Source organism: Podarcis filfolensis (genome assembly GCF_964270895.1).
Source record: "Podarcis filfolensis genome assembly, chromosome: 1".
In the NCBI taxonomy this organism is placed as follows: Eukaryota; Metazoa; Chordata; class Lepidosauria; order Squamata; family Lacertidae; genus Podarcis; species Podarcis filfolensis.
Genome location: NC_139604.1, coordinates 25236599 through 25260530, shown reverse-complemented (window position 1 = coordinate 25260530; position 23932 = coordinate 25236599). Strand labels below are relative to the sequence as shown.

The 23932-nt window shown below is 44.9% G+C and overlaps 1 protein-coding gene and 1 long non-coding RNA gene across 3 annotated transcripts in view; one reads left to right on the top strand and one right to left on the bottom strand.

Moving 5' to 3' along the window:
• LOC310743828 overlaps positions 1-23932 on the top strand; it is a 603392-nt gene that overhangs the window by 443345 nt on the left and 136115 nt on the right. The window lies entirely within an intron of this gene.
• NUP35 (nucleoporin 35) lies at positions 14135-22475 on the bottom strand. 2 transcript variants are annotated; one of them, XM_083572100.1, is made up of 9 exons: positions 22318-22475; positions 20545-20715; positions 18908-19035; positions 17999-18059; positions 16951-17092; positions 16132-16201; positions 15899-16027; positions 14845-15009; positions 14135-14734 (listed from the first exon to the last, which is right to left on the bottom strand). In XM_083572100.1, the coding sequence occupies exons 1-9, from the start codon at positions 22349-22351 to the stop codon at positions 14657-14659; spliced, it is 978 nt and encodes a 325-aa protein (XP_083428226.1). In that variant the 5' UTR covers positions 22352-22475; the 3' UTR covers positions 14135-14656. The 2 variants fall into 2 exon arrangements, with proteins under 2 accessions (XP_083428226.1, XP_083428225.1); XM_083572099.1 differs by lacking the exon at positions 22318-22475 and adding an exon at positions 21912-22094.

The following is a 23932-nucleotide window of genomic DNA, read 5'->3' as shown; positions in this document are numbered from 1 at the left end:
AATAGCCAAGAGAGCTCTCTGCACAGCTTCCAAACATTCAGGCCATGAGCTCATGCAATCCCCTGTGCCAGACATGCGGAATAGAAGTCTCCTTCTGGACATAAGGAGCTCTCCTTGGGGGAAGACAGAATGCAAAAAGTAACTTCTCCTTTCAGCAGATATGTCTTGTTTAAAACTTGAGTGGAAGGGAGAATGCAGAAGTCAATTAATTGTGGGGGACTGTTGGTAGACTAAATAGAGACTAGTACCTAGCATACCACTATGCTGTTTTTTCCAAGAGTGGGGGGTTGTCTGTCATTTCCATTATAAGTAAAAATGGATTGGTCAGATATATTGACTGAATCTATAATAGGGTGGGATCTAGAAACATATAAAAAACGTTGTGAAAATGCTTTTTTTAAAAAAAAAGTTTTGAAAAATATATTGAATTTGCCATACCTCACCATCGCCACCTAGTGTCACATTTGTATAATGCACTTTACAACACACTTAAAACTGAGTCCCAGGTCTCATAATTTCCTCTCTTCCTCAAGGGCAGGGTGTTGGGCTGGAAGGAGAGCTACTGCGTTGGGCTTATCTTCTCCCAGAAAGATGCAACTGCTGGTCAGGACCTTTCCCCAGTTTTCCTGCCCTGCCTGCCTCTCCTTTCTGACTGATGCCCCACCCCTGACCATCAGTCCATCCAACCCAATTTGCAAGGATATGTGGCTGTGGGTATCTTATTAGTCCGAGGTCCAAGACCTCCCGAATATGCCCTATTGGGATCGGTATTCAGGCCTCGGCAGTCTCTGTTGCACAGCCTTAGTAAGAAGGCGCTGATTTCTGTTTCACCCCGTATTAAATGCAAGCAGTGCTGCTTCCCTTCTACTGCAGTTCGGCTTCTGACAAAAACTTCACTGTTTGTCTCACTACCTGCTACGGAGACATTCTACGAAATGAATCACGTTATCCCACGCCATTCACTTCAAGGCAAAGGAAACGCAATAACAATGGAGGGGGAAGGACCTGTCATCAATCAATCACATATCGTTATGTGCCATTTGCAGACCGAAAACAGCAACAACAGCTCATGCCAATCACATCTGCTGGATTGATTTCAGTTCTGGAGATGTGAAGAATAAGTGAGCCTCACCCGTTTCTGCTCTTGTTTCTGTTTCTGTCAGAATTCTCTGACATCTCTAATTCTAGGAAGCCTGGAAAGAAGGGAAATGACAGCTTCACAAGGTTGCTTCACTGATACTATCTTGAGTGGGAGAAGCCACAAGAGCAAAATAACATGGGAAATCACCTTATACCAGGTCATTTCATCGGTCCACCTACCTCAGTACAGTGGTACCTCAGGTTACATACGCTTCAGGTTACATACACTTCAGGTTACAGACTCCGCTAACCCAGAAATAGTACCTTGAGTTAAGTACTTTGTTTCAGGATGAGAACAGAAATCGTGCTCCGGCGGTGCAGCGGCAGCGGGAGGCCCCATTAGCTAAAGTGGTGCTTCAGGTTAAGAACAGTTTCAGGTTAAGAACGGACCTCCGGAACGAATTAAGTACTTAACCTGAGGTACCACTGTAGTGTCAATACTGTCTGGCAGCAGCTATCCACAGTCTCAGGCAGAAATAGTTTCCTAGCCATACCTAGAATTGCCAGGGATCAAACCTGGGACCTTCCCCATGTGCTCCATCACTGATCTATAGCCCCTCACCATACACTATGTCTGAAGGCATATCTAGAGGGGAGCTGGTGTGGCAAGATGGCTAAGAGTGTGAACAGAAACCCAGGAAGCCCCTGGTTCAACTCTTAACTCTTAGAGAAGGCACCATTTTTGCAGCCTCAGAACCTGTCTACAATATGGCATAATGACTGTCCAACCCTACAGGGTTGTTGTGCGTATTAAGGTCATTTATGTGAAACAAAATGCTACAGTTAAACCTCGGCTGTCAAACGTAATCCGTTCCGGAAGACCGTTCGACTTCCAAAATGTTTGACAACCAAAAACTGAAAGCTGAAGCCTCAATACAATAGGGAAACTCAAAATGGAAGCCGCGTAGCACGTTCTGCTTCCAAAAATCGTTCGATAACCGGAACAGTTACTTCCGGGTTTTTGGCGTTCGGGAGCTGAAACATTCGAAAACAGAGCCATTTGAGAACCGAGGTTTGACTGTAGTACTATTATGCACCATGCCCCTGTCTCCCTGAAAAGAAATGGCATTCTAAGAAAGCCAAATTCCCACTTTCCTCACGTTGGCCAAACACAGCTGCCACATTGTTTTCAGCATTGCAGAGAATCTAGGCAGTGGCATAGTGTGTGGGGTGCCAGGGGGTCCGTTGCCTTGGGCACATAATTGGGGGAGAACCAGGCAGATATCTCCGCCGTTCCCACCCTGCCTAGCTCCAGCAGCGAGGGCTCAGGAACGCAGAGGGTAAAGAGTGCACTTGTCCCAGGCACTGGCAAATGTTGCTGTGCCCCTGAATCTATGCCATGATTCTTTCTAAATAAGCGGTTTTAGGGGGAGGGGTCAGTTTTGGTTTTAGTTTTGAATAGGGCTGCCATACGTCCGGGATTCATCCATTGAAAACAGCGTCTGGGTGGAATTTCCGAAAATACAGTTGTACCTCGGGTTAAGTACTTAATTCGTTCCGGAGGTCCGTTCTTAACCTGAAACTGTTCTTAACCTGAAGCACCACTTTAGCTAATGGGGCCTCCTGCTGCCGCTGCACCACCGGAGCACGATTTCTGTTCTCATCCTGAAGCAAAGTTCTTAACCTGAGGTACTATTTCTGGGTTAGCAGAGTCTGTAACCTGAAGCGTATGTAACCTGAAGCGTATGTAACCCGAGGTACCACTGTATGTCCTTGAAAACCCGGGTGTATGGCAACCTATGTTGGAAGGGTTGGTTTTAGCTCAAGAACGTCAAATCTTTGGGAGATTTTGCAGAAAAAAAGCTCCACAACTTTGCCCCACCCCCCAAAAGCTCTACAACTTTTGAAATATGGCAACCCTAGTTTTGAAGATCATACAGCTTCCGCCAGTGCCTGACCAGATATTGATCCCATCACTTACAAATGGCCCGTTCTTTATCGGGCAATGCTTAGCAGCACAGTGTGGACAGTTCACAATTGTAAGTGTTATGTACTGAAGTTCTCACCCTGGGCCAGCAGGGGGATACTGTAGATAGTTTTCACTCAGGTCCACATATGCAAATAAGGGATCGAAAGTGACGTTCAGTGATTGGATTGGAAAGTTGTTACAATTACATTGTTCTGGAGCTCTATATAAGCAGGCTGGCTGAACCCTTCAGTTCAGTTCTGTTCTGGCCTGTGAATAAACAAGAGCTGTTTGAAGAATCGCTGTGTCGTCTGATATGTTCACCCACAACTTAACAGTAAGCATAAGGAATGATCCCTCTGCATCTGCCGACACGTCACCCTTTTCTGCTCCACCAAGGTCAGCCAAACAGCGAAGTTTCTGCAAACACCCTGGCACGAGACAAAGGGGGAAAGTCTACAGGCACTTTGAAACAGCCTTGACAAAGGCCACGGAAAGGGCAGCCGCCGCCTCTGCGGGCGAATCTGATTCCAATGTGCAATTCAAAATCCTACCCTGAACGTTTTTATTCCAGCCCAGTGTGCATTTCGGCGTATCAATTTGTGGAAGGGCACCAAGGAAACCAGCCAGGGAAAATGCTGAGGGGTTAGTGAAGCAATTGCTTTGAACATCTTAGGGCTTGCCGCCTGCGCACTCAGAGAGCCTCGGAGCTTCGCTTCTTTCAAAGGAGCCTCGCTCCATTTCTACCTTTGCGATGCTAAACTGCCTCGGAGGGAAAGAGTTTGAGGGGAGCTTGAAAGGAGCATTTGGGAACTCGCTCATGGTTTCAAACGAGAGCTGCTGCTTTGGTTGGCCTGAGCCATTTTGCTACCTGAGGCGAAGGACAAGATGCCACTGCTATTCCTTGCCCTACCCCACCCCAAAAGATGACAGAGCTGAGAACTGATTTTTGCTACAATTCTGGCTATGAGATGATATCTTCTTTCTCCACGCCATGACGTGCAAAGTTTGGTCCTTTGACACTTTGCTGCTGCATTCCCACTCCCAGCATTGTAGTCATATAGGGCAGTTGCCTCATTGTGCCTAATGGTAGGGCCGGTGCTCCTAGAGCACAAATCCAACAAAGTCAACCCATTTGTGCAAGGGCTTTGGCCTGCACAATGCAACATCCCCTCCCTCTCCTCCCACCAGTCCAGCCCAGTTTTATTCTGGGATTTCCCCAACCCTCAGGAGCTCATTTCAGCCATCACAGAGAAAGGAAACAGCGCACAAGTGTGATTGCACAAGTGGAAGTCCTTGCATAAGCAGGGTGGCCTCACTGGGTGCAACCTGTAGACTTACATATATATAACGCAATGCCAGTATAACATTGCTGTAAACTGGGGTAACGACTCAGGACCGCAATACCTCAAAGACTGCCTCTTTCCATATGAACCCACCTGGAGCCTGAGATCATCTTCTGAGGCTCTTCTTGGTGTGCCTCCTCCTTGAGATGTCAGGAGAGTGGCAACATAAGAACGGGCCTTCACTGCAGTGGCTCCCCGTCTGTGGAATATTCTCCCCAGGGAAGTTCGCCAGGCGCCTTCATTGTACACCTTTAGGCACCAGGCAAAAATGTTCCTTTTTAACCAGGACTTTGGTTGATCTGATTTACATCCTATGCCCTTTCAAAATGTGTTTTTTGGGGGGACGATTGGGGTGTTGTTTTTATTTTTATTATGTATTTTGTGGTTTTATATCTTGATTTTATTCTGTGAACTGCCCTGAGACCCCCTGGTATAGGGCAGTTTATTAGCAACAACCACAACAACAACAACCAATGTGGTTCTACCCAAATTTTTATATTTGCACTGTTCCTGAGAGCTTGTACAACCCACGTTATCTGAACAAATCAAGACAATTTGCAAACTCTGCAATGTTGAACTACACGTTATGCAGGAGCCATGAACAGGGTCATCTCCAAGCGACCTGTTTCTTGAACATTCATCCTGCTTTGTTTGCAGAATTTGGCAGGGTGGTTAGACGGCTTCAATTGTTTACCAAGCATTCGTTCTGATTTGTTTGCAGGGAGGTTATATATTGTTGTGAAAAGGAAAGAGCACACTTTCGAGAGCATTTTCCTGTGACGTTTCCTATTGCAAAAAAAATCTGGGTTGCTGTTTTTTTTTGGGGGGTGCAGTTTTTATGTGCAAAAGTGCCAAATCAACTTTAGTTGTGCAACCCAAATTTGCAAGGATGTGATTGAATCCCATTCAAATATAGTGACCTAGATCATGACCTAGATCTTCCAGTTTGTTTATTTTCACATAAAAGCAGGCATTTTTAGAGTTTTCCTTTGCTTAGATCTCACATCAACCACAAACTCCTTTGGGGGTCCTTAAGCAACCCCCCCACCTATTTCTCAGAGATTTCCTTGGTTGCCATCGCCTACCTAAATGATTTTAATAGACTTTCACCCTATCATAATTCTGCATGATTTTGAGGAGACAGATAAATAAATACGATAAAGTTTCTATGACCAACCTTGGCATCAGTTTTAGAAGAATGCTGCAGGCTTGTTTTGTTTTGCTTTTTATTGCAATGAATTCACCTTCTGTGAGGGAAAGAAAAAAGAAATGGGTGGTGGGGGAATCAGGCCTCAGAGGTTGATGTTTCCTTAATCTAAATGAAAACAGCATTAGGAAAAGGCAGTAAAATCTGCAAGAAACATAAATGTGTACACAAGAATATCATAATGCTGAATTGGTTGTTCAAATAATTGTCAGACATCTAATTTAGGATGGGGAAGTGAAATCATACATCCTTTAAAATGCACACAAATTCTTTTTTTCTTTTTCTTTTTAATAATAGTCATTCATTCAGAAAACAATAGGAAAATTAATGTTTATTTCACTGTTCTCTGGTACTCATCGTAAATCTGACCCCACATGCTGCTTTCCCTTTATCGTCTCCATCCAGCAAATGAACACGTTATTATGTTTATGTGCGCAATTCAATTACAAAGAAATAGAAAATGGTACCTAGAATCAATAGCCTATTACAGTACTGCAATGATAGGTCATTTCAGCTCTATTTAGTCTATTGAAATATAAGCCTGCACTGTGTGGGCTTGGAAGTTCCAAAGTACCAAAGGAAAATTCCTGTTGACTTCACCGTTAGGCTTTCTAACGCCAAAGTCTGCGAAATGCTAAATTTTGGGGGCCTACAGGAAGAACTACAGGAAGAATGTATGGTCTGAAGCTCAACATCAAAAAAACGAAGATCATGGCCACTGGTCCCATCACCTCCTAGCAAATAGAGGGTGAAGAAATGGAGGCAGTGAGAGATTTTACTTTCTTGGGTTCCATGATTACTGCAGATGGTGACAGCAGCCATGAAATTAAAAGACGCCTGCTTCTTGGAAGAAAAGCAATGACAAACCTAGACAGCATCTTAAAAAGTAGAGACATCACCTTGCCAACAAAGGTCCGTATAGTAAAAGCTAAGGTTTTCCCAGTAGTGATGTATGGAAGTGAAAGCTGGACCATAAAGAAGGCTGATCGCCGAAGAATTGATGCTTTTGAATTATGGTGCTGGAGGAGACTCTTGAGAGTCCCATGGACTGCAAGAAGAACAAACCTCTCCGTTCTTAATGAAATCAGCCCAGAGTGCTCACTGGAAGGACAGATCGTGAAGCTGAGGCTCCAATACTTTGGCCACCTCATGAGAAGAGAAGACTCCCTGGAAAAGACCCTGATGTTGGGAAAGATGGAGGGCACAAGGAGAAGGGGACGACAGAGGACGAGATGGTTGGATAGTGTTCTCGAAGCTACTAGCATGAGTTTGACCAAACTGCGGGAGGCAGTGGAAGACAGAAGTGCCTGCCGTGCTTTGGTCCATGGGGTCACGAATAGTCGGACACGACTAAACGACTAAACAACAACAACACTGGAAGAACTGGGAAAACTCAGCTCACTGCTGGAACCAACAAGGCTAGCCAAACTCCAGCTCACAAGGCTTATGTGCTTTCCAAGAAATTCAGAAACAATAATGTTTATCCCTTTATCAGATAACCTATAGGCTGTGGGAAATCTTTTCTGCGTCGTGTGACCACGCTATCAACTTTAAACTGGTTAGGGAAACACTCACAGATGTAAGACCACACTAGGAATGGACGGAGCAGTCTGTTTCCGGTCTGGGTCAACGGGTTCATTCATAAATCTGATCACTGAAATACATCTGGGAATTAGAAAATAGAAATCCGCACAAAGGCTTGTCCAAAGTAGGACTTCATGAATGTCTTGTCCGTACAAAGATTCTGGCTTGCACAGTTGAGTGAATGTAAATTCTTACCATGAATTTCTATTACAAGATACTCTGGGAAGACACCCTTTATGCTGAGCTTGGCTTCTCCCACTGACTAGACAGGCAGGGTCACATGAACATCCTTGCTGGGGTAGGAGCCATCCCACAGTCCCCAGACCAGCCCTGCCTTTCAAGCTGGGCAGATGGGGTCCTTGTCACTGTAAAGTCCAGCGCCGCTCCACATGTTTTTAAACCTACTTTTCCTTGGATTTTAAGATTATTTTTCCTTGCTGTGGATTCCCTCTATTTCCCTGCCCTCCTCAATTCTTTTACCTTTAGTGGATTAGTGGATCCCTTTTCCTTGCTGCTTCCTGGTTCCTTCCTCAGTCAGCAATGGCAAGAAACCCCTTTGGAGCCTCAAATGTCCTTTGGAGATTCCCTTCCCTCTGGACCAGCTTCCAAATAGAGCGGTGGCCTGGATAAGGACCCACGTGCTGAGTCTGAATCCTGGCCTTGTGGCTAAGTATCCTTGTGTCTCAAAATAGAGGCCAATTATCTGTTCTGGATGGGATCGCACTTCTTCTGAAGGAGCAGCTATAGAGCTTGGGGGTACCCCAAGATACCTCTTTGTCATTAGCGGACCAAGTGACTTTTGTGCCTAGGAGGTGCCCATTTGAATAGCCTGATGACTGAAGCCCATGCATTGGTAAGCTTGAGACTTACCAACAATGTGCCCTATATCGAAGCTCCAGCAGAATGCAATGGTTAGACTCCTGGGCACTGACAGAGGAATGGGGGGAAGTGCACCGCCCCCTGCACCATCAGGGTACCATCGCGGCCGCCCCCCTGGACACGTGCCACACACACCCCGCACCACGCGCTTCGCCCCCTTGGGCACCATGCCCCCGGGACACGCACCAGCCACACCCCTACCTGCTCTCCGCCCCCGGTGCCAGAGCATGCAGCTTCGCCACTGCTCCTGGGTTCAACAGAGAGGCAGAAGGCTGTCCCTTTGCCAGGCTGCAGCCACTTAGAATTCCATGTACCCATTGACTAGTGCTTAAAAAGTGGTCCCTCGGGTTACAGACGCTTCAGGTTACGGACGCTTCAGGTTACAGACTCCGCTAACCCAGAAATAGTACCTCCGGTTAAGAACTTTGCTTCAGGATGAGAACAGAAATCGCGCGGCAGCAGCCGCAGGAGGCCCCATTAGCTAAAGTGGTACCTCAGGTTAAGAACAGACCTCCAGAACGAATTAAGTTCTTAACCCAAGGTACCACTGCACAAGGCTGCTACAGATTTTTAAACAGCAACGTCGATTTATTTGAGCTGCCACCGTAGGTCTTCCAAGGCTTCCGTTTACTTGCAAAGGATGTGCTCTATAGGGAGCGGGCACCAGGCCTGTTGGCAGACCAGCTCTGCGTTACAAAGATGTCTGCAGACGGGAGATGAAAGCTGGCAACGTTCACCCCACCATGTGGGAATCCCTTGCAAGACGACCGCGGTGCCTGGAGACAGACAGTCAGGTCGTGCATCCACAGCAGTAACGAGGAAGAATGACTGCTGGGAGGAACGCAAAGAGAAGGAATGCCATGGTGCACCTGCATCACAACGCCATGGGCACCTTCACCTGTTGCAGCTGCAGCAAACATGTCTCTCCTGTATCTTAAAAAGTAGAGACATCACCTTGCCAACAAAGGTCCGTATAGTAGTGATGTATGGAAGTGAAAGCTGGACCATAAAGAAGGCTGATCACCGAAGAATTGATGCTTTTGAATTATGGTGCTGGAGGAGACTCTTGAGAGTCCCATGGACTGCAAGAAGAACAAACCTCTCCGCTCTTAAGGAAATCAGCCCAGAGTGCTCACTGGAAGGACAGATCGTGAAGCTGAGGCTCCAATACTTTGGCCACCTCATGAGAAGAGAAGACTCCCTGGAAAAGACCCTGATGTTGGGAAAGATGGAGGGCACAAGGAGAAGGGGACGACAGAGGACGAGATGGTTGGATAGTGTTCTCGAAGCTACTAGCATGAGTTTGACCAAACTGCGGGAGGCAGTGGAAGACAGAAGTGCCTGGCGTGCTTTGGTCCATGGGGTCACGAAGAGTCGGACACGACTAAACGACTAAACAACAACAACACTGGAAGAACTGGGAAAACTCAGCTCACTGCTGGAACCAACAAGGCTAGCCAAACTCCAGCTCACAAGGCTTATGTGCTTTCCAAGAAATTCAGAAACAATAATGTTTATCCCTTTATCAGATAACCTATAGGCTGTGGGAAATCTTTTCTGCGTCGTGTGACCACGCTATCAACTTTAAACTGGTTAGGGAAACACTCACAGATGTAAGACCACACTAGGAATGGACGGAGCAGTCTGTTTCCGGTCTGGGTCAACGGGTTCATTCATAAATCTGATCACTGAAATACATCTGGGAATTAGAAAATAGAAATCCGCACAAAGGCTTGTCCAAAGTAGGACTTCATGAATGTCTTGTCCGTACAAAGATTCTGGCTTGCACAGTTGAGTGAATGTAAATTCTTACCATGAATTTCTATTACAAGATACTCTGGGAAGACACCCTTTATGCTGAGCTTGGCTTCTCCCACTGACTAGACAGGCAGGGTCACATGAACATCCTTGCTGGGGTAGGAGCCATCCCACAGTCCCCAGACCAGCCCTGCCTTTCAAGCTGGGCAGATGGGGTCCTTGTCACTGTAAAGTCCAGCGCCGCTCCACATGTTTTTAAACCTACTTTTCCTTGGATTTTAAGATTATTTTTCCTTGCTGTGGATTCCCTCTATTTCCCTGCCCTCCTCAATTCTTTTACCTTTAGTGGATTAGTGGATCCCTTTTCCTTGCTGCTTCCTGGTTCCTTCCTCAGTCAGCAATGGCAAGAAACCCCTTTGGAGCCTCAAATGTCCTTTGGAGATTCCCTTCCCTCTGGACCAGCTTCCAAATAGAGCGGTGGCCTGGATAAGGACCCACGTGCTGAGTCTGAATCCTGGCCTTGTGGCTAAGTATCCTTGTGTCTCAAAATAGAGGCCAATTATCTGTTCTGGATGGGATCGCACTTCTTCTGAAGGAGCAGCTATAGAGCTTGGGGGTACCCCAAGATACCTCTTTGTCATTAGCGGACCAAGTGACTTTTGTGCCTAGGAGGTGCCCATTTGAATAGCCTGATGACTGAAGCCCATGCATTGGTAAGCTTGAGACTTACCAACAATGTGCCCTATATCGAAGCTCCAGCAGAATGCAATGGTTAGACTCCTGGGCACTGACAGAGGAATGGGGGGAAGTGCACCGCCCCCTGCACCATCAGGGTACCATCGCGGCCGCCCCCCTGGACACGTGCCACACACACCCCGCACCACGCGCTTCGCCCCCTTGGGCACCATGCCCCCGGGACACGCACCAGCCACACCCCTACCTGCTCTCCGCCCCCGGTGCCAGAGCATGCAGCTTCGCCACTGCTCCTGGGTTCAACAGAGAGGCAGAAGGCTGTCCCTTTGCCAGGCTGCAGCCACTTAGAATTCCATGTACCCATTGACTAGTGCTTAAAAAGTGGTCCCTCGGGTTACAGACGCTTCAGGTTACGGACGCTTCAGGTTACAGACTCCGCTAACCCAGAAATAGTACCTCCGGTTAAGAACTTTGCTTCAGGATGAGAACAGAAATCGCGCGGCAGCAGCCGCAGGAGGCCCCATTAGCTAAAGTGGTACCTCAGGTTAAGAACAGACCTCCAGAACGAATTAAGTTCTTAACCCAAGGTACCACTGCACAAGGCTGCTACAGATTTTTAAACAGCAACGTCGATTTATTTGAGCTGCCACCGTAGGTCTTCCAAGGCTTCCGTTTACTTGCAAAGGATGTGCTCTATAGGGAGCGGGCACCAGGCCTGTTGGCAGACCAGCTCTGCGTTACAAAGATGTCTGCAGACGGGAGATGAAAGCTGGCAACGTTCACCCCACCATGTGGGAATCCCTTGCAAGACGACCGCGGTGCCTGGAGACAGACAGTCAGGTCGTGCATCCACAGCAGTAACGAGGAAGAATGACTGCTGGGAGGAACGCAAAGAGAAGGAATGCCATGGTGCACCTGCATCACAACGCCATGGGCACCTTCACCTGTTGCAGCTGCAGCAAACATGTCTCTCCTGTATTGGTCCCTACAGTCAAAGCAGAAGCTGCAACTTTCCAATGGTTTCAATTCACCTCTGAAGGCGCACTCTTCAATTGTCTCCCGAGACAGACGGATGCCAACCAGTTTACTTGCATAGCAGAACAGCTTCAGTTAGACACCACAAGGTGGCAGTCATCTATAAGTCAAATGTATGTGAAGAACCGATTTTCAGATATATATTTTTTTTAAAGTGTTTATTAAAGATTTTCTTTGAACCGTGTTTTTATCTCCCGCTCCTCCTGTGTCTACAAAAGGTTCAGAGGCACTTTCTGTCAAAATAGGATTTACAGCGCTTGAAACATTTACATCGCCTGCACAGGGAGCCTGGAATAGTGAGAGGGGTAGAATGGGATGCACAAATTAAAATGGCAGCTGTATAGGAAAAGAACTAAGCCATAAAAGGAATGAGTGAACGCAGAAAAGTACACATGCTTACTTTTCACAACATTGAACAGATGAGCACTACTAACTGTATGCTATTGTACTGGACAGGATTACTGAGCTGGCCTCTGAGGTGGTACCAAGGATGCCCAGGCTGACTGGCCCTGGAAGCAAGGCTGTAAAGCAAAGAGAATTTAACAGATGCAATTTATTTCATTGGAATATCTGTGCAATACCAAGTATCATCAATAATATTACATTTATCTGCCATTTTTCCAAGCTCATTTGTCTGAAATGCACTTCTAAGTTATCACTGTAGTATTGCATGTTATTTTCATGAAAACCTTGTTGTTTAGTCGTTTAGTCGTGTCCGACTCTTCGTGACCCCATGGACCAGAGCACGCCAGGCACTTCTGTCTTCCACTGCCTCCCGCAGTTTGGTCAAACTCATGCTGGTAGCTTCGAGAACACTGTCCAACCATCTCGTCCTCTGCCGTCCCCTTCTTCTTGTGCCCTCAATCTTTCCCAACATCAGGGTCTTTTCCAGGGAGTCTTCTCTTCTCATGAGGTGGCCAAAGTATTGGAGCCTCAGCTTCACGATCTGTCCTTCCAGTGAGCCATGAAAACCTACAGGTACTAGATCTCTGTGCTTTTTTCTGGGGGTACACATACCCCTAAACATTTTGTGAATCTTTGTACTTTTGTCCATTTGCTGAAATTCCCCCCCCCCAATTGAACTATAAAATGGTGATATTTTTGAGTCAAACTTTTTTTTAGAAAAAAAGCACTGCTAAAACTTAAGTGGAAAAAGTCAGATGAAGCCTCTGTGCAAAGCTGGTATATTTTTACATGCTTTCTTATTACTAATGAATCAGTATTTCTGCAATCATCTTAAGTTTCAGTTCAAGAATACAAGGCTTTACAGGTGTCTTAACCCAAAGCTATCTTAGGCCTGCATGTTACACGCAGCTTTGACAAAAATGAGTTGAACAGAAGATCTAGTACATGTAATTATTGCGACTCTGTGGATCCGTGCAATTTATTCTGAAGTGAAAGGGTTTTTAAACAGCATGCTAACACTCTGGAAAGGCTGCCAGTAAATGGGCAGATGAGACACAACTCAACAAAATGGTTCATTAACAATGCAGAGTGTTACTATTACATTTTATGAAAGCTTTAAATATTGATGATTTTTCTTCAAGTGAAGTGCTTATCTGATGCCTTTCAGTCGGCACACAGGTTCCTAAGTCTACATAGATAAAATGCGACATACATTTTCACTGTTCTCAAGAACTAGAGATGTCAAGTAGCAATTACAGAGCTATGTGACTCCACCTTCACTCCCACATCATCCATCTTAAAACGCCAAGATACCAGAGGATTAATAATTCCAGAGGGGTACCTGTATGCCAGCTGGGAGCACCCATGAAGTAGAGAAGCCAAATAAAAAAGGAAATCTTGTTGCACTTCAAAGATGAATAAACTCCTTTTAGGTGTTCATGGACTGATCTGTGTTCACGCTATTGCATAGAGAATAACCTCTTTGCCCCAGTAGCTAGCTCATGTTAAGAACTCCATATAATGTAGTTTTAGGTATCTGCCATGATAGAAAAGTGAGAAAATAAAGTCTACTTCATTTGCACAATTTTCCAATTGCAGGGCTGCAGGCAGATAAATTAATGAAGCAGCAGCATTTAAGCCATATTGTCACAGTGTCTGGAGGGGGAATTTGTTGTCAGGACTAAATTCTAGGCACCCCTGCTGGTTGGCACATTCCTGCAAAGTATTAGACAAGGTTGCTTTGTATTCTTGCCGTTATTCATTTCGTTGTACACCGCTCAAAAATATGTATGTGATTTAGCGAGCAAACCTTTATTCCCTGACAAGGGTAAGAGAGAAAGATCTATCCTGGGCCCTGCAATTATACTGCTGCCAAGACAGGAGAGAAGCAGCATCAACCTTTTCCCCTCTTATTGACTGCAATGTGAGGGAATTTACATTCATAGCCCGAGGGCTGCTATAGCGTTAATGGGCATGGCCAGGGGAACAGAGGCACTCTGGATACAGTGGCATGGCATCCTACCAGTCCTCCCTCTCAGCTGGCATTTAGCCAGCTTAAGTCTCTAGGTGAACCTAGGATTGCTCCCCAAGTTACCTAGAAGGTTTTGTAGTGACATTTGTACAGATCTGATGTTTATTTGAATTGAATGACTTATATAAACCAGAGGCAGCTCACAAATCAATAGCACCACAATTTTTTTTATTAAGAAAGATAAAAAAAGGTTTGACACTTGCAGATTAAGAAACAACCTGTCCAATCAAGTTTATATAAACACGATTGTGTTTGGAACAACATTCAAATTAAAGTATTTGGTTTAAAACTAGCAAAATCTATGCCAGCATTTTATGCAGCAACCTCTAGAGAGTTTATACCACATTTCCAGGCGAGAAATAAAACCATGAGAAATTACAAACAGTGTTACCACGTCCTGAAACCAAGACTTGCTTGTCAGGTAAAAGTTCATTTTTACTTGAACCATGCGTTCACTATAGAAGGTAAGACTATTAAACACTGGTTTCAACAGTTTAACATCTTAAGAATAAAGTGTAAATCCAGCTGCCGGTTAAAGTGCAAATTACATGTGTGCCGAGTTCTTTTTCAGAAGGCAGAGGTGATGTTGAAATGCTGCCATTAATGGTTATACAACTAACCAGAGGCACTGACAGCCTATTACAAGCTCCAGCTAAGTTTAGTTCCTTTTGCTACCAGCCAAACATGTATTCCAGAGCTTTGGAGACAATGCTTTCATCTTTCCTTGGAGTCTGTCTGTCAGAAACCACCTAAAAAAGAAACACACACAAAGTAGCAGATTCGTATATTCTAAATGAACAAATACTAATTCCTTTAATCCAGCACTAAAGGTGACTTTTTCACAGTATTCCCTAAATACCTGGTAGTCACTGGTTGATGCTTTATAAGCTGTAGCAAGAGGTCTCATAGTAGAGATTCTTTGAGCGCTTGAAGGCTGCACTGGTGTGCCCAGTGTTTTCATTGGTGGCGTAAAGGCTGAAGATGGGGACGATACAGTGCATCTGTCTGTGCTTTCCATCACATTCTGCAAACAGAGATCAAGTAGTCCATTCAGACAAAGTAGTTATCAGAGTCCAAGCATTTTTGGAAGCCTAAGAAAGTAAGGTTTCATCACTAGAACTAGTCGGAGACTCTCCCTTCTCACTGAAGAGACAGTACAGAAGAGTTCACTTACTGGAACTTGTCTGATTACCAAACTGTGCTAGTATATGTCAACAGTGATTTAACAAGACATGAAGGCATGATACCAAACACAGACATGGCTGAGGAATACAGGATCATTAGAAGCTAGAATTCTAATGATCCTTTTGATGTAGGCTGACATGCTAAAGGTTAGAGTTTGCGTTCTTGAAATATGATATATATTGACATTGAAAAGCTAGCTGTGCTGCTGGCTCCATCTGTTTTACTCCAAAAATTATGTTTGGCACTCAATCTATAAAGAAGATTTTCCTTTAATATAGCGGCCTCCAGATATGGAATATGACTATTAGTTAACCACTCTTATCATTCTGGAATGGAAGCAAAATACTAAATACAGTACCCAAAACATTGTAGTCAGCTTATCTACCCAATTCTCCACATTGTTATTCCTATAATGTCCTGTATTGGTAGTTCCTCATGTTATCACATCAGGCCAAACTTCAAATTCAGATCATTGAGGGGCTCTGCTAAAGTGCACTGAGGCGCTCGGCTAAAGTGTATTGACATACAGAAATTGCCAATCTGTGCAAGACAAAAATGGTGGTCACGGGATTAAGAGTCATCCACACTTTGTGACAAAGTCCAGAATTTTTATACAGGCATCTTATGCTTCTTTAACTTACACAATCACAACTTTGCACAGGCGGTGGTGAGTAAATAAATAAGTAAGCAAGCAAGTAAGTAAATGAATGAATATTAAATGAACTTACTTTATCTATACAAGGCTTCACTCCAATCATGATGGATTCACCAAAAATTCTTCCGTCCTTGCTCAAGGCTTTCCGGGCTTGCAATTTCGACTGATAGTGAATATGCATCCAGTTTCCTGTGTTAGACATCTGTAAAGTTTAGTAGGAAGCAGTAAGGTTTAGACAGTAAGCTAAGCATAATGGCTGAGCTTCATATTTATATATATAAAAAAGAGGTACTAATCTAGACTTACAACATGCTTTAAAATGTTTCCATACTGTGCAAACTGTAGTAGGATGTACGAAGCAGATGCCTGAGGAAACCTGAAATATTGACAGGAAAGAGTTGCATCACCAATTAAAAAACAGAAATAAAATTTAACCACTCAAAATTCAGTCAACATTAAACCACTGGCAGTGTATCCAGAAAGGCAGATCAGTGTCACCTGTATCTCCAAACACTGCCAAACCTGCTACCTATTTCCCATCCCTACATTTTAGTTTGTCTCATGGAGTAAGATGGGAAAAGGGGGGAGAGAGGGAGGGGGTAGAGAGGGGGAGAGGGAGAGGGAGAGGGAGAGGGAGAGGGAGGGGGGGGGAGAGAGAGATAGAGGGGTCAAAACAAGCACAGTTTAACCCAAGTATAGTACTAGAATATTGAAGTCCAAATACTTCTGTTTAGCATTGATTGTAGACCAGGATGTGTTTCAGTGTACAAATAGTAGAGTAAAGATGAAGAATTAAGATGTTTAGAATGTTTCAATTGTCCTATTTTATAAACTTTACTATGTTAATAAACAATGAATCTCCTAAATTAATAAAACATGAATAGCCAAGACCAAACACCAAATATAAGAGGAATCTGAACACACATCATCCAAGTTGTATGATCTGCAGAAATCCTCATGCCTCATCTCTTATATTTTTTATCATCATCCTATGCCCCAACATAACTTGAATCCCAGACCCTGAAAAGCTTAGGCAAGCCTGTTAAGACCCATGTTTAAATGAGTACATGCTCATCCCTGGCAACATAACCACCTCTCAGTCTTACAGAATTGCAGCTCACTTACCCAAACACTGTTACCCAAGTGTCATCTAGATGATCATCTGATGTTAGGGCATCACCTTGAGTATAGAATGGATCTAGTTGAGCTGGAGACATTGTGCTCTTCCTGGGTTGTGCAAGAGTCGCTGGACTGAACACACTGGCACCTGTCAAATTGTGGTAAGATGCACCTCAACTATCACTATAGTTAAAACTGAACTAGGCATTTTAATTTGAAACAAAGAGCAAACACCATGCATTAACACTAGAACTCAAGTAACAAGAATCATACTGTTGTTAACATGTTAGAATAGTAGGAAAAAGTTGCTAGTGTTGACAATGGCATCTCAAAAAGCCAGTAAAATAGCTCAACCTCCCTCTATAACTAACGTTCTATACAAGAACGGTTCTAGGAGCAAGCTATCCCATCTGCCATTAAGCAGATCATATATACTCTGGATCCTGTTCGCATCCAGAGGTACCACTGTAGCAGAATCTCAGACCAATATTTTCACTTCTGAAGACAAACTGTATCTGGCATCATGACAACAACTTTGCTACTATCTCTCTGCCTACTTCATAACAGAAGCCAAGGCTCAGTTAATGTGCACCAGGCTGTCAGGCCTACAGGAACATTTTACACTGCAAACCTATACATATTCTCTCATAAGTACCGTATTTTTTGCTCTATAAGACTCACTTTTTCCCTCCTAAAAAGTAAGGGGAAATGTGTGCGCGTCTTATGGAGCGAATTCAGGCTGCAGTTATCCCAGAAGCCAGAACAGCAAGAGGGTTCGCTGCGCAGCGATCCCTCTTGTTGTTCTGGCTTCTGAGATTCAGAATTTTTTTTTCTTGTTTTCCTCCTCCAAAAACTAGGTGCATCTTATGGTCTGGTGCGTCTTATAGAGCGGAAAATACGGTGAGTCTTACTGATTTTAATGAGGTTTACTACCAGGAAAATTGGTATAGGATTGCAGCCTTTGTCAGTGCCACATGCAGATGTCTGGTTTGCCTATAGAAAAAGCATATGATTAGCATGCTAGACCACTATATGAAGCAGTATGATGTCCTACCTGTTCCAGGAGTCACTGGCATAGATCCAACAAGTGGACTCTGCGTCACCGAAAAGCTGACCTGCATTAAAGTGCAGAACTTGGTTTGAAGCTGTTTTGAAAGTCAGAAAATTAACTATTCTGCACCACTTAGATAACACTTCCACAGTAAAAATCAGACAATATTAGAGATTAAAAACTTGAACAGGCATGCATGTATCTACTGAACTGCTGTGAAAGGGGTATCTTCTATGTCCTTTTTAGAACTAACAAAACTGAATTGACTACTAAAAGTATAAAGTTAAATGGTACATGGTATTGGGACGTCTTTTACACACGTCCTCCAAATCCCCATTTTGCATCCTGGCTACCATATTTAGCCCCAGTTGATATACTACTCTTCCGCAGTACTGAGATGCAGACAAGGTTCATCATCAGCCACAGAGGATAAAGTTAGGCAAAACTAATAGATGGAAATTTCAGCCTACATCTTTTCCAGCAACATAGCAATTATAGTGTGAACTCATCTCTCTACATCTCAGCTACCAGGCTGACCCTAGTAACAAGCTGACAGTACCATTCCAAATGCCATATATACGTATACATGTACGCACGCACACGCACGCACACACACACACACACACACACACAGAGACAGAGAGAGAGCAATTGCTTGTGCACCTTTATTTGCCTTTAGAACTGATGTATAGCCCACTAAAAATTAACATAATTATGAAAGCAACTTTTAAAATATTTTCCACACTGAACACACAAGATGACACATAATCTAAACTGGAAGCACTTAGTTACTAGTTTTTCCCACCCACAGCAAATGTCTCCAACAGCTGAAATGTCTATCAAGCTAGAGAAGAATGAGAATTAGTTACCACAAACAGGTTTAACTTTGCAACGTTATTAATGGTCACTTACGGGCCTTCTTGAAGTCAGGGGTGTTGATCCAAGACCTGGGCTGGCTACTTCATCGTATATACTTCTAACTGGTGGAGCACCACCTTTATCTTTGTGTGTTGGAACTACTGGCTGTGGAGGAGATCCACCTATATGAAATACAGCACAACATTACAAGCTGCTGGTGTGTCCTCCTTTCTGATCCTAAACATCTTGTTACACCCAAACCAGGTATACAATTCTTCCAAATCTAGGCTTTATTAGGAACGGACATGCATTATGATTTAAATGAATGAAACCTTGGTAATGTAATCAACTGCTGGCATAGTATTAAAGTAATTCCTGCCATTTATTGGGAATTAAAACACAAATCCATTTTGTTTATATCAGGGGTGTCCAACAGGTCGATTGCAATCTACCAGTCAATTGTGGGGTTTCCCTGGTCGATCCTAACAATCACGGGACCCCGGTTCCCCCCCCTAATAATTCCTCCATCTTTGCTCAAGGCTTTCTGGGCTTGCAATTTTGACTGACAGTGAATATGCATCCATTTTCCTGTGTTAAGACATCTGTAAAGTTTAGTGGGAAGCAGTGGTCCCTCAAAAAGCTCAACTTCGAAGGGTAGATCACTGCCAGTTTTTTTTATAGTGGGAGTAGATCGCAGTCTCTTGGAAGTTGGATACCCCTGGTTTATATGATGCAACATCTCCAGCAGCACCATCAGATTACCTGAGGAGGAGCACTTTGAGAAGGGAGGGAAATTCTCTCTCTCTCTTTCACACACACACAGAGAGAGAGAGAGAGAGCAAGGGGAAAAACATGGCTGGCACTTGCAAATAGGAAAGCCCTAGTTTTCAATGCCTCAATTTTTAAAAATTAAAATTCTAACAATGAGGAAGAATTCTTCTGTCTGAAAAATATTCACAAGTATTCCAATAAAATTCCAATGAAATAATTTCCAATTACAGTTTGAAATTAAGGTCAGGGCATTTTACTGTGCGTCGTCCCCATCCCCCCATCAAGTAGTTCACTTTGGATTATTGGGGGAATGCAATATTTATACGGCGTATGAAATTAATGTGACATACTTCTAAGGCTTTACTTATGAAATGCAAGTAAAACACAATGAATCTAATCCAAATACAGTGGAACTTCGTGTTACGTACCATCCTCTTTGTGAACACGTTGGGTTACGAGCTTCGCTAACCTGGAAGTAGATGCTCCGCTAACTCGGAACTTTGCCCCGGGATGCGAGCGGAAGCCGTACGCCGGCAGACGCCATTAGTGAAAGCGCGCCTCATGTTACGAGTGGTTTCGGCTTAAGAGCGAACCTCCAGAACAAACTAAGTTTGTAACCGGAGGTACCACTATACATGGACTCTTGATAAGGCAGGAGTACATCCAAATAATGAATGGGATCTAATTGGTTTTGACAGCAGCCTCCCTTCTTTGCAAGTGCTTTTTGGGTCTGCCAGCAAATAAAGGAGGTGTCAATCGCTGTGCTTAAAACATGCAGCAATGGCACTATATTTAGCCTCTGATCCTTGGAGCTAAGGCAAGAGGTACCGGTATATTTGAACTGTAGCACACCAAAATGGATAGGCACACTCTTCCCCTACCACCCCAATACTAGAGGTTTCAGTTCAGAACCAACTTACCAGCATGCAATGGTGACCTCACTTCCATCACACCAACGGAAGGGCCACTGAAGGATCGAGGCTGTGGTGTCACAGGAGTTGGTAAATCCCCCATCAAAAATCCAGGCAGGAATTGAGCACCAGCACCAGGCTTGGGAGAGGTAGGGGAACCCAGTGTCATTGGCTCAGTACCTGCATTGGGAAAGGGTGTGCATAAGAATGGCTTACTAAGTCTCCACAGACTGAATGATCTAGTTATCCCCAAACACAACTTTAGAGAAACACTGTAAAAGGTGATCCAAAACAGTTAGCTAACCTACTCATTTAAATGTCTAGTCATTTAAAGAAGTCAACACATAAAGAAAAACAAGGAGCAGGCAATACCTTTAACAAAATACAAAATGGCAGTATCAATGTAGCTGCCCCATTTTATCTAACAATGCTCTGAGGGTAATTGACAGAACAGTGAACTAGCCTGAAGATCTTATTTTAACTTTTCAGAAGTTTCAAGATTACTGTGGCTAGTTTTTCTTAACGATAATTATATTGCTTTTTATTGCTTTGAGAGTTTGTTTCTAGTAAAAGCAAGCAATGCTTAATTTTCATGAAATAAACACAGGTGACTCCTCATTTACGCAGGGGTTACATTCCAAACCCCCATGCGTGCCATTGTACCTTCAGGTCAAGAGGAGACCCTCCCTGAGCCCGAAGATGTTGCCCCCTTCAACCTCTGGGGTCTCCTCACAAGCTAGAGGTGCAGCAGGGGTTTGCTGAGGCTCATCAAGCCTCTCTCTCCCCCCCCCCACTTATTGATTTCCAGAGCCGCTCATATGCACGGTTTCACGTGAATTGAACATGTGTAAATGGGGGAAATGGGGGACGCAGGTGGCACTATGGGTTAAACCACAGAGCCTAGGGCTTGCCGATCAGAAGGTCGGCGGTTTGAATCCCTGCGACAGGGTGAGCTCCCGTTGCTCGGTCCCTGCTCCTGCCAACCTAGCAGTTCAAAAGCATGTCAAACTGCAAGTAGATAAATAGGTACCGCTCTGGGGGGAAGGTAAAATGCATTTCCGTGCGCTGCTCTGGTTCGCCAGAAGCGGCTTAGTCCTGCTGGCCACATGACCCGGAAACTGCTCCCTCGGCCAATAAAGCGAGATGAGTGCCACAACCCCAGAGTCGGCCACGACTGGACCTAATAGTCAGGGGTCCCATTTACCATTTAAATGGGGGAATCCCTTCAAACAACATCACTCATGTGCTTCACAAGGAAACAGGAATTATTATTATTATTATTAAATTTGTATGCCACCCTTTAACTACAGATCTCAGGGCAGTTCACAAGATAAAAATCCACAGGGTCCAAATATTACTTCCCCTGCAGGACGCACCTGAGCCAACAGGCCTAAAGGTCAACGTAACTTCCCGACCAGGGGCCAAGGTAGTCGTCTGAACGCGCATGAAGACATCTTGGGGTTTCATGGCTCCCGGCGATGGGCTGGAGAACAGGGCGCTTATCTCCCCCCGCCACCCACTCGCCCCAAAGAAGTCAAGGAATCCCGCGTTCCGACGCCAAAGTGACGTCACAGCCACCGGTCGCCAGGAAGAGGCCCCGCCCCTCCCCACCCGAGGCAGAACTGAGCCACGCCCCCTCCCACGCCACGCCCCCGCGCCGAGGCTTCAGGGCTGCCGTTAAACGGCCACAAACTTCTCAGGCGGGGAGAGGAGCGGCAGGAGCCGGGAAGCGAACCCGCCGAGAGACACACCCTCAAGGCTCGGCCCAGAGGCTAAACTCACCCACGGAAGAGGAGGAAGGCAGAGACAGCTCCATGGCGAAAGCAGCCGCGCGACCCACTACACACACCCGACTCCTGCCCTCAGCTTGCCGCTTTCAAATGCAGCGCAAGCGCAGCGGCGTGGTCGGGAAAACGTCACTTCCCTTCCGAGAGCGAGCGAGCGCCTTCACTTCCGCCATAGAGAGTGGAGCGACAAGGTCTTTTCTACGCATTTGTTCTCTATGGTCCATCCGTGTCTCTCTGTCTCTCTGTCTCTCTGTCTCTCTCTCTCTCTCCCCCCCCCCCCAACCTTCCGAAACACACATTCTCACTGCGATGTCAATACACTTCCCATTTTAAGGCTTAGCAAGGGGGTGCTAATAGGAGGACAAGAAGGATTTTTTAACGAGGATGCGAACTGTGTGTGTTCTTCTGCCCCACAAGAGGAAGAAAAGAGAACTCAGGATGCAGCTCTGCACCCCCTCACTTGGAAGGAAGCCTTACTGAAACCAGTTTAGACATTTGCTAAATTGCCTTGCCGTGTTCTTTCAAACTCAGGTCTTTAAACATGTTCAGTTTAAGTTCTTGAATGCTTTCTGCCCTAATGATGGTGTAATTAAATTGTTGTCGCCCTCCTATTGCAAATGCAATATGAGTTGGGTTGAGGAAAGGGAGGCTGATGCTGAGAAACAGGAGCATTACTCACAAGTAAAAGTGCCTGAACTGGCGGTGACTGACCAGGGACAAGACCTTGGTTTGGGGTCCAAGTGGACGGCTCAATCAAGATTTCAGTGTGTGTGTGAAAAAGACAGATTCAATGCTAGGGGTCTTTGGTGAAGGAACTGAAAATAAAACTTCCAACATCGTGCTGTTATACAAATCAATGGTGTTACTGCGTTCGGAATGATGTGTTCCAGTGGTCTCAGCTCAAAAAAGGCAACCAAAATGATTGAGGAGATGGAGCAGTTCTTGTATGCAAAGCTGCAAAGGTTAGATAGGTTTGTTTGTAAAACAACCAGTGGAGAGACCATTCAAAAAGAGGGAAATGACACTTTTGGATTCCCATTCTTCACAGCCAGAAGGAAATAAAATGCATAGGTTTCAGACTGGCATCCAGCTCCAGACCTGAGACTTCTAGCACTTTTCCTCCCCAGCCTTTTCCCGAAAGACCTGAATGCAACTCCCACTTCGAAGCTGTTTTGAACCAGAGCATTTATGTAGAATGGAAACACACTGCAGCATTTTGTTGCAAGTCTCACTCATAATGTCTTATCGAACAGTTTGTCTCTAGAACATCCCTCATGTCTTCTTTCTAGCTTACGTAGAAGCAAAGGCCAGGTTGCCAGGGCAACCCACGAATTCACTGAACAAATCCTGTGATGTGGATGTTTAAAAATAAAGATCATTTTGTTGAATCCGGTCAAATCTGACTGCTGATTGTGTGGGGATCTGCTGTTAGTGCACAAGGGGTTAGCTAGTGTATAATAGAACATGAACAACAGAGGTTATAGGAGCCAACTCCTAGGGGCCAAGGTCCCTTCGCCCTCTCCCATAAAATATTTAACAGAGCCAGGCCCCGCCCAAAGTTGATGGGCATTGCCATTCAAATGGGGAGGGGGGAGTGTCATGTCATATCA

Coding starts and splice junctions, on each gene's coding strand:
- NUP35 (XM_083572099.1), bottom strand. CDS start 22,002: ATGAAACCCCAAGATGTCTTCATGCGCGTTCAGACGACTACCTTGGCC. Junction 19,036..20,544: donor GAGGTCACCATTGCATGCTG/GTAAGTTGGTTC, acceptor TATTTCATATAG/GTGGATCTCCTCCACAGCCA. Junction 15,010..15,898: donor TGAAGCCTTGTATAGATAAA/GTAAGTTCATTT, acceptor CTCTGTTTGCAG/AATGTGATGGAAAGCACAGA.